Source organism: Physella acuta, unplaced genomic scaffold (genome assembly GCF_028476545.2).
Source record: "Physella acuta isolate Inbredline_101_S28 unplaced genomic scaffold, ASM2847654v3 ptg001480l, whole genome shotgun sequence".
Classification (NCBI taxonomy): domain Eukaryota; kingdom Metazoa; phylum Mollusca; class Gastropoda; family Physidae; genus Physella; species Physella acuta.
In genome coordinates, this window is record NW_026732995.1 from 657,115 (window position 1) to 670,628 (window position 13,514).

Sequence of the window (13,514 nt, forward strand, 5' to 3'; positions counted from 1 at the left end):
CCAAACTTTTCAGATCGAGGGCCGCATTAACTATCAAAAATCAGTTCGGGGGCCAGAGATTTTCCCAGGCATCTCTTCTGGGTGGTAGAGCTCCCCCCCCCAAGAATATAAATACATAAAAATAATTTATATAGATATATATACGGATTTCAAGTGTCGTCGTCAGCCCCCTCCCCCCCGGAGAAAAAAGTCTGAAAGAAACACTGTCGGGGGCCGACAATACACTCCAGATTCAAGTTCTCAAATTGTTCTTCACGTATTTCAATCTTGAAAATGTTTTTCACACAGGTATGTTGTTGCAAAATTTGAAAGGTACTTTGATGCAAAAGTTTTAGAAAAGTCTTCCTTGGACAAAAACGTATTTAAAAACCCACCTGTCCCTCTTTGAACTCGTTTCTAAGGAGGTCATTTGCTTGCAATTCAATGACCTCCATCTGCAGTTCATCTGGGCAACTGGCCACACCACATTTGCTTCAAATGGGTTTTTCTGCCTTTGAATCCAAGTCAGAAAACCGATACTGAAACTGCAGCTGGAGGTCTTTGATGATCTTGCATGCAAATGACCGGGGGGGGGGGGGCAGTTTTGCTTTAGCCATGAAGACTTTGCACTGCTGAAAGTGCGCCAAGTTGTTGGCCTGTACTTGTTCCGAAAACATGACACGTTTGGATCTGAAAGCCTTTAGGTGTATAGATCAGAATCTAGATTTCCTTCTCTTGTAGTTTTAGGATCAGAAAATTTAAATGACGTGTTATGTCTGCAGCGGAGGCCAATTTCTATACCCACTTCATCAAACATTAATGGCTGTGGCTTGCTTTGTTTTCCAGAAAATCACCTATTTCCTTTCATAACTTAAATACTCTGCTCAGAACTTTCTCAAAACTTAGCCATCTTTACTGGTAAATCTTGCAATTCTGTGTTTGTATCTTTCAACTTGTCTCTGAACTATATATGGTTGAGCCCGTGTGAATATGTGACCTTATTAAAGTCACCATATTCAACACAGGATTCACTACACTGCTTATGTCCACATATTAAGCACACAAAGCTTGCTGGTGAATAAATAATACAGCGCAGGAACATTGGTTGTAGAATGTTTATCTCATTACACATCTACTTCGCTTGTCCAACCAAGCCTTTTTTTATGCCCTTCTTGTTTTTACCTCCACCAACAGTAAGGTAACAGGTTAGTCCGGACTAAGTTATAATCAGTGCTTCTTTTTCAACTCATTGAATATATCATCTCCGGTAACAGTGTCATACATGCTATGTAAGGAAGTCAGCTCTTGTGTTATGTTCATGTCTTTATCCACACCTCTAATAAACACACACACGCAGTTGAGAGGTGAAACAGCTATCCAGCGACTCATCCATTGCAATTGAAAAATTGCGAAACTGGCTTGCATTTTTCGCTAGATCTCTTTGGGTCACCAATGTTTGCAACTCTGTGGGCAACGGTAGTTGCACCTTAAGCTACAATTTTCAAATTGTTTTAATTTGAATTTTCTGGACAAAGTTCCTCAGCCATCACCAACAAACGTTTTTATTTCCGTGGACAAAATGTTCTCAGCGGGCCAGATGAGAGGACATCGCGGGCCGCATTCGGCCCGAGGGCCGTAGTTTGGAGACCCCTGGTCTAGAGGAGAAACATTGTGTTGTATTTGGTAGAGATATTTTGATGGATTTGGTTATTGAATTATTAGTATGTAGAGAAAGGAATTTTTTTTTGGATTTGGTAGAGATTGTGTGTTGTTGGATTTGGTTTTTGAATTATTGGTCTGAGGAGAAATAATGTTTTTTAAAAGGAAAATTTGTGTTTTTGGGAGAGGGGGGGGGGTATAAAAAGCTATTTTGGTGGGAGGTGGTAGGGGTGGGGGGAAGGGGGTAGCCTCACTTTTAGTGACGCTGTGTGATAATTGAGGTGGACGGGAGGGGGGGGGGAATCCTCTTAAAAAATTACTTTTTATTAACGTTTTATTAAAAAAAATAAAAAATCGTGATTTAAAAAAAATTAAAATTGACTAAACAAACAAATAAAAACTTACTGAGAAACATCCGAGTTGTCCAACCATTTTGGTTTGTCTCCCTTGGTCGTGTCTTTCCTTATACCGACCCAATATTTGCCGGCAGCAAATTTGTTTTTGTTCATGTACTCTTCTAGTTTATTCTGGGGGTTACAGAGGTCAAGGTTACTAGTGACGTAACTTCTTCATGCAAAAATAAACATATTTTATCACCAACGTAAAAGAGCGGTTAAAACGATTAAAATGGAATAACACAGATTGGAGACGATGGGTAAAGGTTAGGTTTTGGAAAAGCTGTCGCGTTTGCCAGGTGTGTTTTAAAAGGCTACACCTTCAGTCGAACATTAGATCACTCCAGCTGCAGTGGTATTAGATCCTACTAGAAATTCTGTGGGATTTTAAATTGTCCATGAACTCGTCTGGTCTGTAAGATTATAAACATTCTATTTCGGCCACCAGCTCTTGTGACTCATAGACTAATCAATGGCTACTAGTTGTCTCGCTTTTTGATTGAATATAATATTTAAATTCATTGCTAAATGTAATATCTTAAATTCTTGCTTTGTCATCCGAAATGCACATTTTTGGGAAGTTTAAACGTAAATGATTTACACGAGAAGTTGCTAAAATAATGAGTTTCGAGTTTTGACCACAAAGGAAAAATCTTGTATAAATAAAACGGGAGTGATCTTCACTAAACAGTCTCGTATAGTCTTATACAACAGTAAAGAAGGTGGCAATTTCAGTACAATCGGGCTATAGACATATTCTTAGTGATTTTTTAAATAGTATAGAATCGAGTATAAAATGAATGTAAAAATGAGTGCGTAAAAGAGTATTAGCAATAAAGGGAAAAAAAAATATTTTTTTTTTAAAAGTAATTAAAATCTAATTAAGTCACATTTAAGTCACAGTGCTTTGTCATTTAGTTCTTTACCTACATGAAAAGTTTGAAAAAAATCGGTCCGGTAGATGTTATATTTTTGAGAAATCGGAAATAGCGTAACGTCCTTCTTCCGGCCTGCGGGAAATCACACATTTGGGGAAAAAAATATCTTATAACTATGTATGAAATTTCGTCTACCTGATTGAAACAATACTTATGTTATCCGTATTTAGAAACAGAAAATAAAGTACCATTTCCGTATAATGGGATTCACTAAAAATTTGAGAATAATTCAACTACGAAATCTGATTCTTATTTATGTGGTTTCGTTAGCTATGTGAATCAGCGCTCAAGTTATAGTGTTTCCACGGAAATAGAATACAGTACCATTTCCGGCTACCGGAAACCGTTTATAAGTTATATATGAATTTCTCATTCAATCTAATATTTATATTTGAAATTTCGTCCAGCTAACTTAGACGGTATTCCAGTTATATTTTTGAGAAACCAGAAAAGGAATAAGTAATGAAAATCGCTCAAAAGTCGGAAAGAAAACTACAAATTTGATATAATACTTAGGTATGAAATTTCGTCAATCTAACAGAAATATTACTCAAGTTATCGTGCTTACATACAAACAGACGGACAGGGTTGCAAAACTAAATTTTTCCGGTTCTGGAAGGTTGTAAAACATCAACATTTGTCATACTCAATTTTAGATTTTTCTCGCACGATCACAATACACGGTGTAAAACGGTGAAAACTGTCATAATACATTTTTAACTATTCAGCAAGATTACAACACGTCCTCTATAAGAGAAAGTAAAAACAAGCCTTACCATCTCAGCCACGCTCTGTACCAGCACCAGATTGTTACCATCACAACCATCGGGTGACTCCGTCCAATCGGCAGTGCTGTCGCCATCTGTGACAAACTTGTAGCAACTTCGGTGTATCTTTACGTAGTTTTCTGGACATTCACTGCTATCTGTAGAGACACAACAAGTTAGAGGGACATTTGCTATCTGTAGAGACACAACAAGTTAGAGGGACATTTGCTATCTGTAGAGACACGACAAGTTAGAGGGACATTTGCTATCTGTAGAGACACGACAAGTTAGAGGGACATTCACTGTTATCTGTAGAGACACGACAAATTAGAGGGACATTTGCTATCTGTAGAGACATGACAAGTTAAAGGGACATTTGCTGTCTGTAGAGACACAAGTTAGAGGGACATTCAGTTATCTGTAGAGATACAACAAGTTAGAGGGACATTTGCTATCTGTAGAGACACGACAAGTTAGAGGGACATTTGCTATTTGTAGAGACACAAGTTAGAGGGACATTTGCTATCTGTAGAGACACAACAAGTTATAGGGACATTTGCTATCTGTAGAGATACAACAAATTAGAGGGACATTTGCTATCTGTAGAGACACGACAAGTTATAGGGACATTTGCTATCTGTAGAGACACAAGTTAGAGGGACATTTGCTATCTGTAGAAAGATGGAATTTGTCGTAATGTAACACCGACCTCCTGACGGTTAAAAAACAAATCTGTCTCACTTGAAGCACCTTACAGATATCGCCCACCCTTAGGAATGTTTTAAAACATTCAGGGATAGTTGGGTAGACGCCCTTAAACATTGGACCAGATAACATACACGGGAAGCCCACACCCCTACACCTGCCTCTCTCTCATACATACACATACCCCCCACACACATCAACACACATCCCCACAAACAAACACACAAACTCATTTCCACACAAATACACACAGAAACATTAAAGTTTACAAACAAAGACATACACTCGCACACCCCTACACCTGCCTCTCTCTCATACATACACATACCCCCACATACACACACATCCACACACAAACAAACACACAAATACATTTCCACACAAATACACACAGAAGCATTAAGGCTTACAAACAAAGACATACACTCGCACACATAAAAAAAATCAATCAAACAAACGTTTGTCGTTACTAATGCTATGAGTGAGTGAGTTAATTTAAGACTTTTAAGTAATGTCCTGTGTATTCAATTCTAAGTTCGCAATGTAGTTTCCCGCCATACAGTACATACAGTTGTGTTTGACCTATTGACCCCTACATAATCCAACAACGGGTCCAGCCACAACACGTCATAAGCTCAAGTGGCCATTCAAAACTGCCAGCCATCGTGTCGTCTGCATTAAGAGCAGTGTGCTGTCGACAATCGCCTGCCTGTGTGAGTAGCCAGACGCACGTGCGCGGCTCGTTATGTTGGTGAGGTTAGCGACACATTTTAAACCGTTATGTTGGTGAAGTTGGCGACACATTTTAAACCGTTATGTTGGTGAAGTTGGCGACACATTTTAAACCGTTATGTTGGTGAAGTTGGCGACACATTTTAAACCGTTATGTTGGTGAAGTTGGCGACACATTTTAAACCGTTATGTTGGTGAAGTTAGAGACACATTTTAAACGTGTGAGCGCCAACACGGAAATATGACTAGCTGCACTCGAAACCTCGACAAATCTCGTGGTATCTGTGTTATAAATAGTCGGCTCAATGGCTCTGGCGACTGATGGTATTTTAATGGATGCCTTGATTCTTGTATATCGTGATAGAGGTGGGTGGGGGATGGGGGGGGGGATAGAGATGAGATCCAGGGCCGCCGAACAATGGAGCTACAACCGTGACCCAGTGAGGTGTCCCGGTGAGCAGACGACCCAGTCAACTTTCCCTGCCACCATACTCGATCCCTGCACGTCACTTCGGTTCTTGCACTCAACTTTCCCTTCGACCATAAACATAATAAATTTACCTGCAATTTAAACATTCCCTGCTACCAAAAACTTTCCGCACCACCCTAAACTTTTCTCACTACCCTAAACATTCCCAGCTACCTTAAACTTTCTACACTACCCTAAACTTCCTACACTACCCTAAATTTTCTACACTACCCTAAACTTCCTACACTACGCTAAACTTTCTACACTACCCTAAACTTCCTACATTACCCTAAACTTTCTACACTACCCTAAACTTCCTACACTACCCTAAACTTCCTACACTACCCTAAACTTTCTACACTACCCTAAACTTCCTACACTACGCTAAACTTTCTACACTACCCTAAACTTCCTACATTACCCTAAACTTTCCTCGCTACCTTAAACTTTCTACACTACCCTAAACTTCCTACACTACCCTAATCTTTCTACACTACCCTAAACTTTTTACACTACCCTAAACTTCCTACACTACCCTAATCTTTCTACACTACCCTAAACTTTCTACACTACCCTAAACTTCCTACACTACCCTAAACTTTCTACACTACCCTAAACTTCCTACACTACCCTAAACTTTCTACACTACCCTAAATTTCCTACACTACCCTAAACTTCCTACACTACCCTGAACTTCCTACACTACCCTAAACTTCCTATACTACCCTAAACTTTCTACACTACCCTAAACTTTCTCTGCCACCCTAGACTTTCCCTGCCACCCTAAACTTTCTACACTACCATAAACTTCCTATACTACCCTAAACTTCCTACACTACCCTAAACTTTTCCTGCCACCCTAAACTTTTCCTGCCACCCTATGTCCATCTAAAAACTATCACGTGTATACCCAAGTCATCTGTAGATGGCGCTGCGGTAAAATGAATTGTTTACCTCACAACCCCCCCCCCCCCCCCACCACCACCGACTCAAGTCTGGCATTGCTTCCCTTGCTTTAGAATGTAAACAACGCGAGTGATGTCCCATGATGAAAACACTCGACCTACGGGCTTTTATTGGTATCAGTGTTGGAGGAGTTAGCCTAGTTCTACTATGTGAGGATTTCAGCATCCTAAATAACATCGGACATTCAGGGTTCATTGGTAAAGGTGGACATACGGGGTTCATTGGTGAGGGAGGAGATTCAGGGTTCATTGGTGAGGGAGGACATTCAGGGTTCATTGGTGAGGGAGGACATTCAGGGTTCATTGGTGAGGGAGGACATTCAGGGTTCATTGGTGAGGGAGGACATTCAGGGTTCATTGGCGAGGGAGGACATTCAGGGTTCATTGGTGAGGGAGGACATACGGGGTTCACTGGTGAGCGGGGGGGACGGGACGACGACGACGACGTAGGGTTCAATATGTGGGGGGGGGGCGAGCAGATTTAAGCGTGAAAGAAGAAAGCAAATATGATGGTGACCTGTGGGACAAGGGCATAATGACGGAGATATAGGGACAGAAGGGAGCTAAACTATAGGGCATAATGACATGTGGCGTTAACGTGTGAGCCCAAGACACATGGGGCAGGTGAAGTAGAGTACATCTGTTTTAGTGACCTCGGCATACAGGTGGAACATGTGGTCAACGTGTTTCCCCAACGTGAGTCAGATAACCATTAGAGCTGGGTGGACTCAGGGGGGGGGGGGTCCTACAGACTCGAGACTTTGGGGGGGGGGGGGGTCCTACAGACTCGAGACTTTGGGGGGGGCGGGGGGGGGGGGTCCTACAGACTCGAGACTTTGGGGGGGGGGGGTCCTACAGACTCGAGACTTTGGGGGGGGGGGTCCTACAGACTCGAGACTTTGGGGGGGGGGGGTCCTACAGACTCGAGACTTTGGGGGGGGGGGGTCCTACAGACTCGAGACTTTGGGGGTGGGGTCCTACAGACTCGAGACTTTGGGGGGGGGGGGTCCTACAGACTCGAGACTTTGGGGGGGGGGGGGTCCTACAGACTCGAGACTTTGGGGGGGGGGGGGTCCTACTGACTCGAGACTTTGGGGTTAGCAGTCGTACGCTCTACCACCATACCACACCGCCAAAAGATGTGACTATAAATTTCTTGTTATCTGCTTGCAATAAAGGGGCAGAATACACGTCATTCTTCAGGGTAAACAGTTGAATTATCTCCCGCTGTCTTAGATATTGTACATTAGAGTTATCTTCCCTGGTAATGGTTACGTCATACAAAATAAATCTTTCACCCAACTTTGTTGTATGTAACCCTACTTTTGTTGTATGTAACCCTACTTTTGTTGTATGTAACCCTACTTTTGTTGTATGTGAGGGCATCACGTTTGGATGTTGGATGGAGCAGAAGCAGAAAAGATAAGAAGCGCATCTTGTTTTAGTTTGTTGCAAGCACAAGTGCGACAGTTTAGGGTCGTCTTATCTTTTTATATGCAAGGTGGGGTCTCGAGGTTTCTACTGCTGACAGTGTGGAGGTGTGTGTTGATTCTTTAATCTAAGGGGTCAGGCAGGTTACATTGTTGCTGTCTTTGTGGGGAAACAAAAATCTAAAGGGTCGGGCAGGTTACATTGTTGCTGTCTTTGTGGGGAAACAAAAACTGAAACTTCAGCTCTTGATCGTATTAAATTTTGTAAAGTAGATTTTGAATAAAAGTGTAGCACCCAACCACCCACTGTAGCACCCAACCACCGAATGTAGCACCCAACCACCCAATGTTGCACCCAACCACCCAATGTTGCACCCAACCACCCAATGTTGCACCCAACCACCCAATGTAGCACCCAACCACCCACTGTAGCACCCAACCACCCAATGTAGCACCCAACTACCCAATGTTGCACCCAACCACCCACTGTAGCACATAACCACCCACTGTAGCATCCAACCACCCACTGTAGCACCCAACCACCCACTGTAGCACCCAACCACCCAGTGTAGCACCCAACCACCCAATGTAGCACCCAACCACCGAATGTAGCACCTAACCACCCAATGTAGCACCCAACCACCCAATATCACACCACATATTGTAGCACCCATCCACATAGTTAAGCACCCAGTCATCCAGTATAGCACCCAAAATTGAAAGCGAACAAAAATAATTATCTCACATAAACCACTTTTAGAAAAAAACGTATTTTTTTTAGGTTGGTGGAAAAGTGGTTTGTGATATTACTATAAGTGTGTACAAATATAAGCGGACAGAAGTATTAACCATGTGAACTGCAACTTTCTGCAACTTTTTTTTCTCTTTGTTTCCATTTCTCACAAGTTGAAATTCAAAGTTCTTAAAAATGTGATTACTGCAGAGATTTTGAAAATGTGATTACTGCAGAGATTTTGAAAATGTGATTACTGCTGAGATTTTGAAAATGTGATTACCAGCAAGTTCTGGCTCTAAGCGCGTGCAAATTGGTGTAATAATTTCTCAGTGCACCGTTTGTGTGTTGGAAACGAAAACCAGATGCAGCACAATTAACACAAGGTCATCAGGTCGTGAGATCGCCTCCCTTGATTAAACCGCTGGGCGGCGCTGGCGTTTTAAGGAGTTTTTTTTACTCTGGTAAAACGCTGCAGCACAGTTAGGTCATGGTTGGTGTCATTGTCCTGTTAGTGCTACTGTCCTGTTGGTGCCACTGTCCTGTTGGTGCTACTGTCCTGTTGGTGCCACTGTCCTGTTGGTGCCACTGTCCTGTTGGTGCCACTGTCCTGTTGGTGCTACTGTCCTATTTGTGCTACTGTCCTGTTGGTGCTACTGTCCTGTTGGTGCTAATGTCCTGTTGGTGCTACTGTCCTGTTGGTGCTACGTTTTCTAGTTGCCCCAGTGTACTTTTGGTGCTAGTATTCTAGTGATCGTTTTTTAATGATTGTATATTTCGTTAATGTTAAAGCATCTTTTATTCGTGTCTGTATGTTCTGGGGCTGCCTACTCGTCAGCGAGATCTACTCATGGGGGATGTTTTGACACCAGCCATACATAACCATGTTCTACAACTAATTAAGCAATTAGAATTCAACTCCATTGTCCACATCCAAATATCCACATTGCCAAGTCCACAACCAAATGTCCACACTGCCAAGTCCACAACCAAATGTTCACATTGAAACACTAACAAAAACGAGGTAAACATACTTGGAATAACGTTTGGCAGTTTTATGAATGAAAAGAAATGTTGCTCTATTTATAGATTTGGCGTGCTATAGACAGAGGAGGCTTTGAGTCGCGGAGAGCAGACGGCAGATCTGTGCTGACGGCAGCTAGCAGAAGATCTGTGCTGACGGCAGCTAGCAGAAGATCTGTGCTGACGGTGGGGTAGATCCGGACTGAGATGGAACAGACGATGTTCTGTCAGGTGGCGCTACAACACCGTCTGCATTCATGGGCAGACGCAGGGCAGACGTTCATCAAATGTTGCTTTGTTTATCGGCTACTCTATACTGGTGGGGTTTTCATAGTGGGGGGGGGGGAGGATTTTAATAGTGCATTTTGTACTAGCATACATTAATATAATATGCAAAGATGTCAGTTTTTATTAATTTTAATAGCGAATTTGATGAGTCTATAAAATATCTCGTAATTGTTTAGTTATTCTAAAAGTATTTGTATAAAACCCTCGCTAATATCCATGTCACTCGTTGTATAGTGGCTAAAATATCAAACACTCAGAGATTTTTAGTTCACCTGACTTTGTAGTACACACGTTTCAAAATTTAGGCGGTTATATTTGTTTGGAGAATAACACACAATTTTACTATAACAGTAACATAACTTTAAACGAATTTTAACCCCAATCAATTCTTATGATGCATATCTCTAAACCTATCCCTAAAACATAACAGTAAGTAAACACTAACTATGTAATGATCGCGCGTGTTTTGTATTAACTGCCTAACCAATTCTTATGAAGCATATCTCTCAACATATCCCTAAAACATAACCGAAACACTAACCATGTAATAATTGCGCGTGTTTTGAATTTAACTGCCTAAACAATATTCACACCGGACCTGTCGAGTCAGATATATATTTGAACCAAACGTTCCCCTCCCCACTTGAATTATTAGCTTCGTTATCTTCTCCTTTGATGATTCACACGAGCATAATACGTGATATGGCATCCCATTAAAACTCCATTACTTGTATATAGATCTAACTATCATTTCAATTTTCTTTATTTTTGCTCAATAAATCAGCCACGTGCCAAGCGGCAACATAACATACCTGGAAACTGTTAAACTTTTTTTTAAAACGAAACAGGTCGTATTACTTTCTTGTCTGGCTGATGACGTCACTTAATTATAATGATTTTTTTCCCCAGCCCACAGAACGTTTAAATATGTGTGTGATAAGAATGATTATAGTGTGTTGTTCTTTATGGTATGTGGCATATACTGTGTGCTGTGAGTTATTTGCTATGATTAGATTGCACCAAACATTAAGTTAAGTACAAAAAATGCCAAACATTAAAATATGCCTAAAATTAAATTTGGCTTAAAATTACAATCTGTTGATTCTTGCCTAGATCCATGATAACTGGGATACTCGGATATCTCAGTGATATTCTTAAGATAAAAGTCTGATACACGCATGATAAGCGGTTGATAAGTTAAGGATATCGTGAGTGTGAAATGCATGCCAACAGCCGAATCACGCGCATGCGCATGGCAACAGCCGGATGCAGCTGACCGAGGTGAAGACAGATGGAGCAGAAGATAGAGCTGGCAGACGGTATTTTCCCGGCAAGTTCCGGATATTCTGTTTACGTCATCAGATAAGGGGAGAATGTTTGTTGTTTTAAAATATACGTTTAGTAATCACAGTGAGGAAAAACAATATGAAATAAATCTAAATGAATGAGTTTCTAGATAAGACACACGTCGAAATGTTAAGTTTAGAGTTGAAGTTTTAAAATGACTGGAGTTGTATCTACATCTCAAGCCGGTGTAGTGTAGTCTAGGGCTGTGAATGGCTAGGTCAGTTTGTAATGATGGGTGTTGCCCTGTTTGTACTCAGCTAAACTATTTGTCCTAACATAACCTGTTTGTCCTGTGCTAACCTGCTTGTCCTCAGCTAACCTGTTTGTCCTAACATAACCTGTTTGTCCTGTGCTAACCTGCTTGTCCTCAGCTAACCTGTTTGTCCTAACATAACCTGTTTGTCCTGTGCTAACCTGCTTGTCCTCAGCTAACCTGTTTGTCCTGAGCTAACCTGTTTGTCCTGAGCTAACCTGTTTGTCCTAATGTAACCTGTTTGTCCTGAGGTAGTATCTTGTAATGAAATATTTTTGAGTGTATATCTAAACTGTGTGTCTTGTTATTTAACAAAATCAATATAAATCTGAGAAGTTGTGGGTAGCGAATACGGTGTGCCTCAAACAAAACCAGGCAGGTAGTTCCCTGGCTACAACTGACAGGTAGTTCCCTGTCTACAACTGGCAGTTAGTTCCCTGGCTACAACTGGCAGGTAGTTCCCTGTCTACAACTGGCGAATAGTTCCCTGTCTACAACTGGCAGGTATAGTTCTCTGTCTAGAACTAACTGCTGTTCCCTGTTTAGAACTGGATGTATGATTCCCTTTCGGGAACAAGCAATTGTTCCCTATCTACAACTGACGGTAAACACATTTATCTCCGCGCCTGAAACAAGAAAATTATTAATCACACCCCTCCCCCCCCCCTTGTGTAAGACCCTCTCCTTACAGCCGTCAGACAACGCCCCTGTACCGCTGGATATCTGGAGATTCCACCAACTGAAGAATGATGTTTTCACAGCACGCCCAGCGTGCTACCCAAAGAGCCATTAGAACATGACTGACAGCCGTCCAAATATCGCAGCCTTAAGGCGTCACCAAACTATTTTTAGAACTTTACGAGGGGTTGTTGACTTGTGTACATGTTTATTCCATTTTGTCAATATTGATGTCGTGCTTCGTTTACCATTTCATTCATGAATTAATCTTAATTACACGGTGGTATAGATCCTCTATAATATTGGATTTTATCGTTGGATTTATTTTTATAAATAACTGTTTACTAGTGGTGCCCTTATTTCAATGTTTACGATGCCACTTTTCGCAAAGTGAGAAATGCCATTAAGCTATTATCTTTCTATTTCACTGAAAGCTGAGTAAATGATTGATGTTTTTTTTTATCGGGAATGCTTGTTATTATTTTGTCGTGCTATTTATGGACCACTACTGTTGTTGCTACTGGTTGCTATGGAGACAATTAGTTCATATTTCAGGGCTGCAAGAACCAAACAATGGAGATGGTGGGCGGCCATCTTGTCACGTGAACATGTCACCATGACACAAACATATTGAAACTCAGCCAAAAGTTAATCCCAGCATACGTCTTTTCAAATACTTTCTTCTCCATTCACCCCGGATGATTTCGCCTCGCAGGTTATGAACCTGTAGGAGGTGTAGGGGTGGGGGAGGGGGTGGGGGAGGTTTTACCTGTCAGATCTGTCCATTTATATATGAGGCGGGGGCGGGGGTGTGGGAACTGGCCAGATAAACAAACCAGTTTCTGGTGTTTTTCGTTTCGCCAATCATAATTATTCTCACGCGGGCGAGATTGTCCTGTCATCGTTAATCATAACGCGGAGTTAGCGCAAACTGCGAGTCAGAACAGGGTTTTAGTTTAGGGTTAAGTTTAAGGAGAATAAAAAAGTAACTAGCGCCTAATGTGGCCGCGGGTAGACAGTTAATACCACACAAAAGTGACAGCGAAAGGTCATAGACTAGCGATAAGTAGGGTTAATTTAAAGTATGGCAGCACATTAGCGTCATTTAATCTTAAAAAAGAGAAGATATGTCCTCACTTTGGGGAGTAAACAG

General features: G+C 41.5%; 1 protein-coding gene across 1 annotated transcript in view; it reads right to left on the minus strand.

Moving 5' to 3' along the window:
* Positions 1-13,514, minus strand: part of LOC131928251 (adhesion G protein-coupled receptor L4) — a 60,719-nt gene that overhangs the window by 32,723 nt on the left and 14,482 nt on the right. The window contains exons 2-3 of the mRNA XM_059284218.1: positions 3,748-3,896; positions 2,044-2,165 (exon numbers count right to left, since the gene is read on the minus strand). Of these exons, the coding sequence (XP_059140201.1) occupies positions 2,044-2,165; positions 3,748-3,896 (271 nt within the window). The remainder of the gene's footprint in view (positions 1-2,043; positions 2,166-3,747; positions 3,897-13,514) is intronic.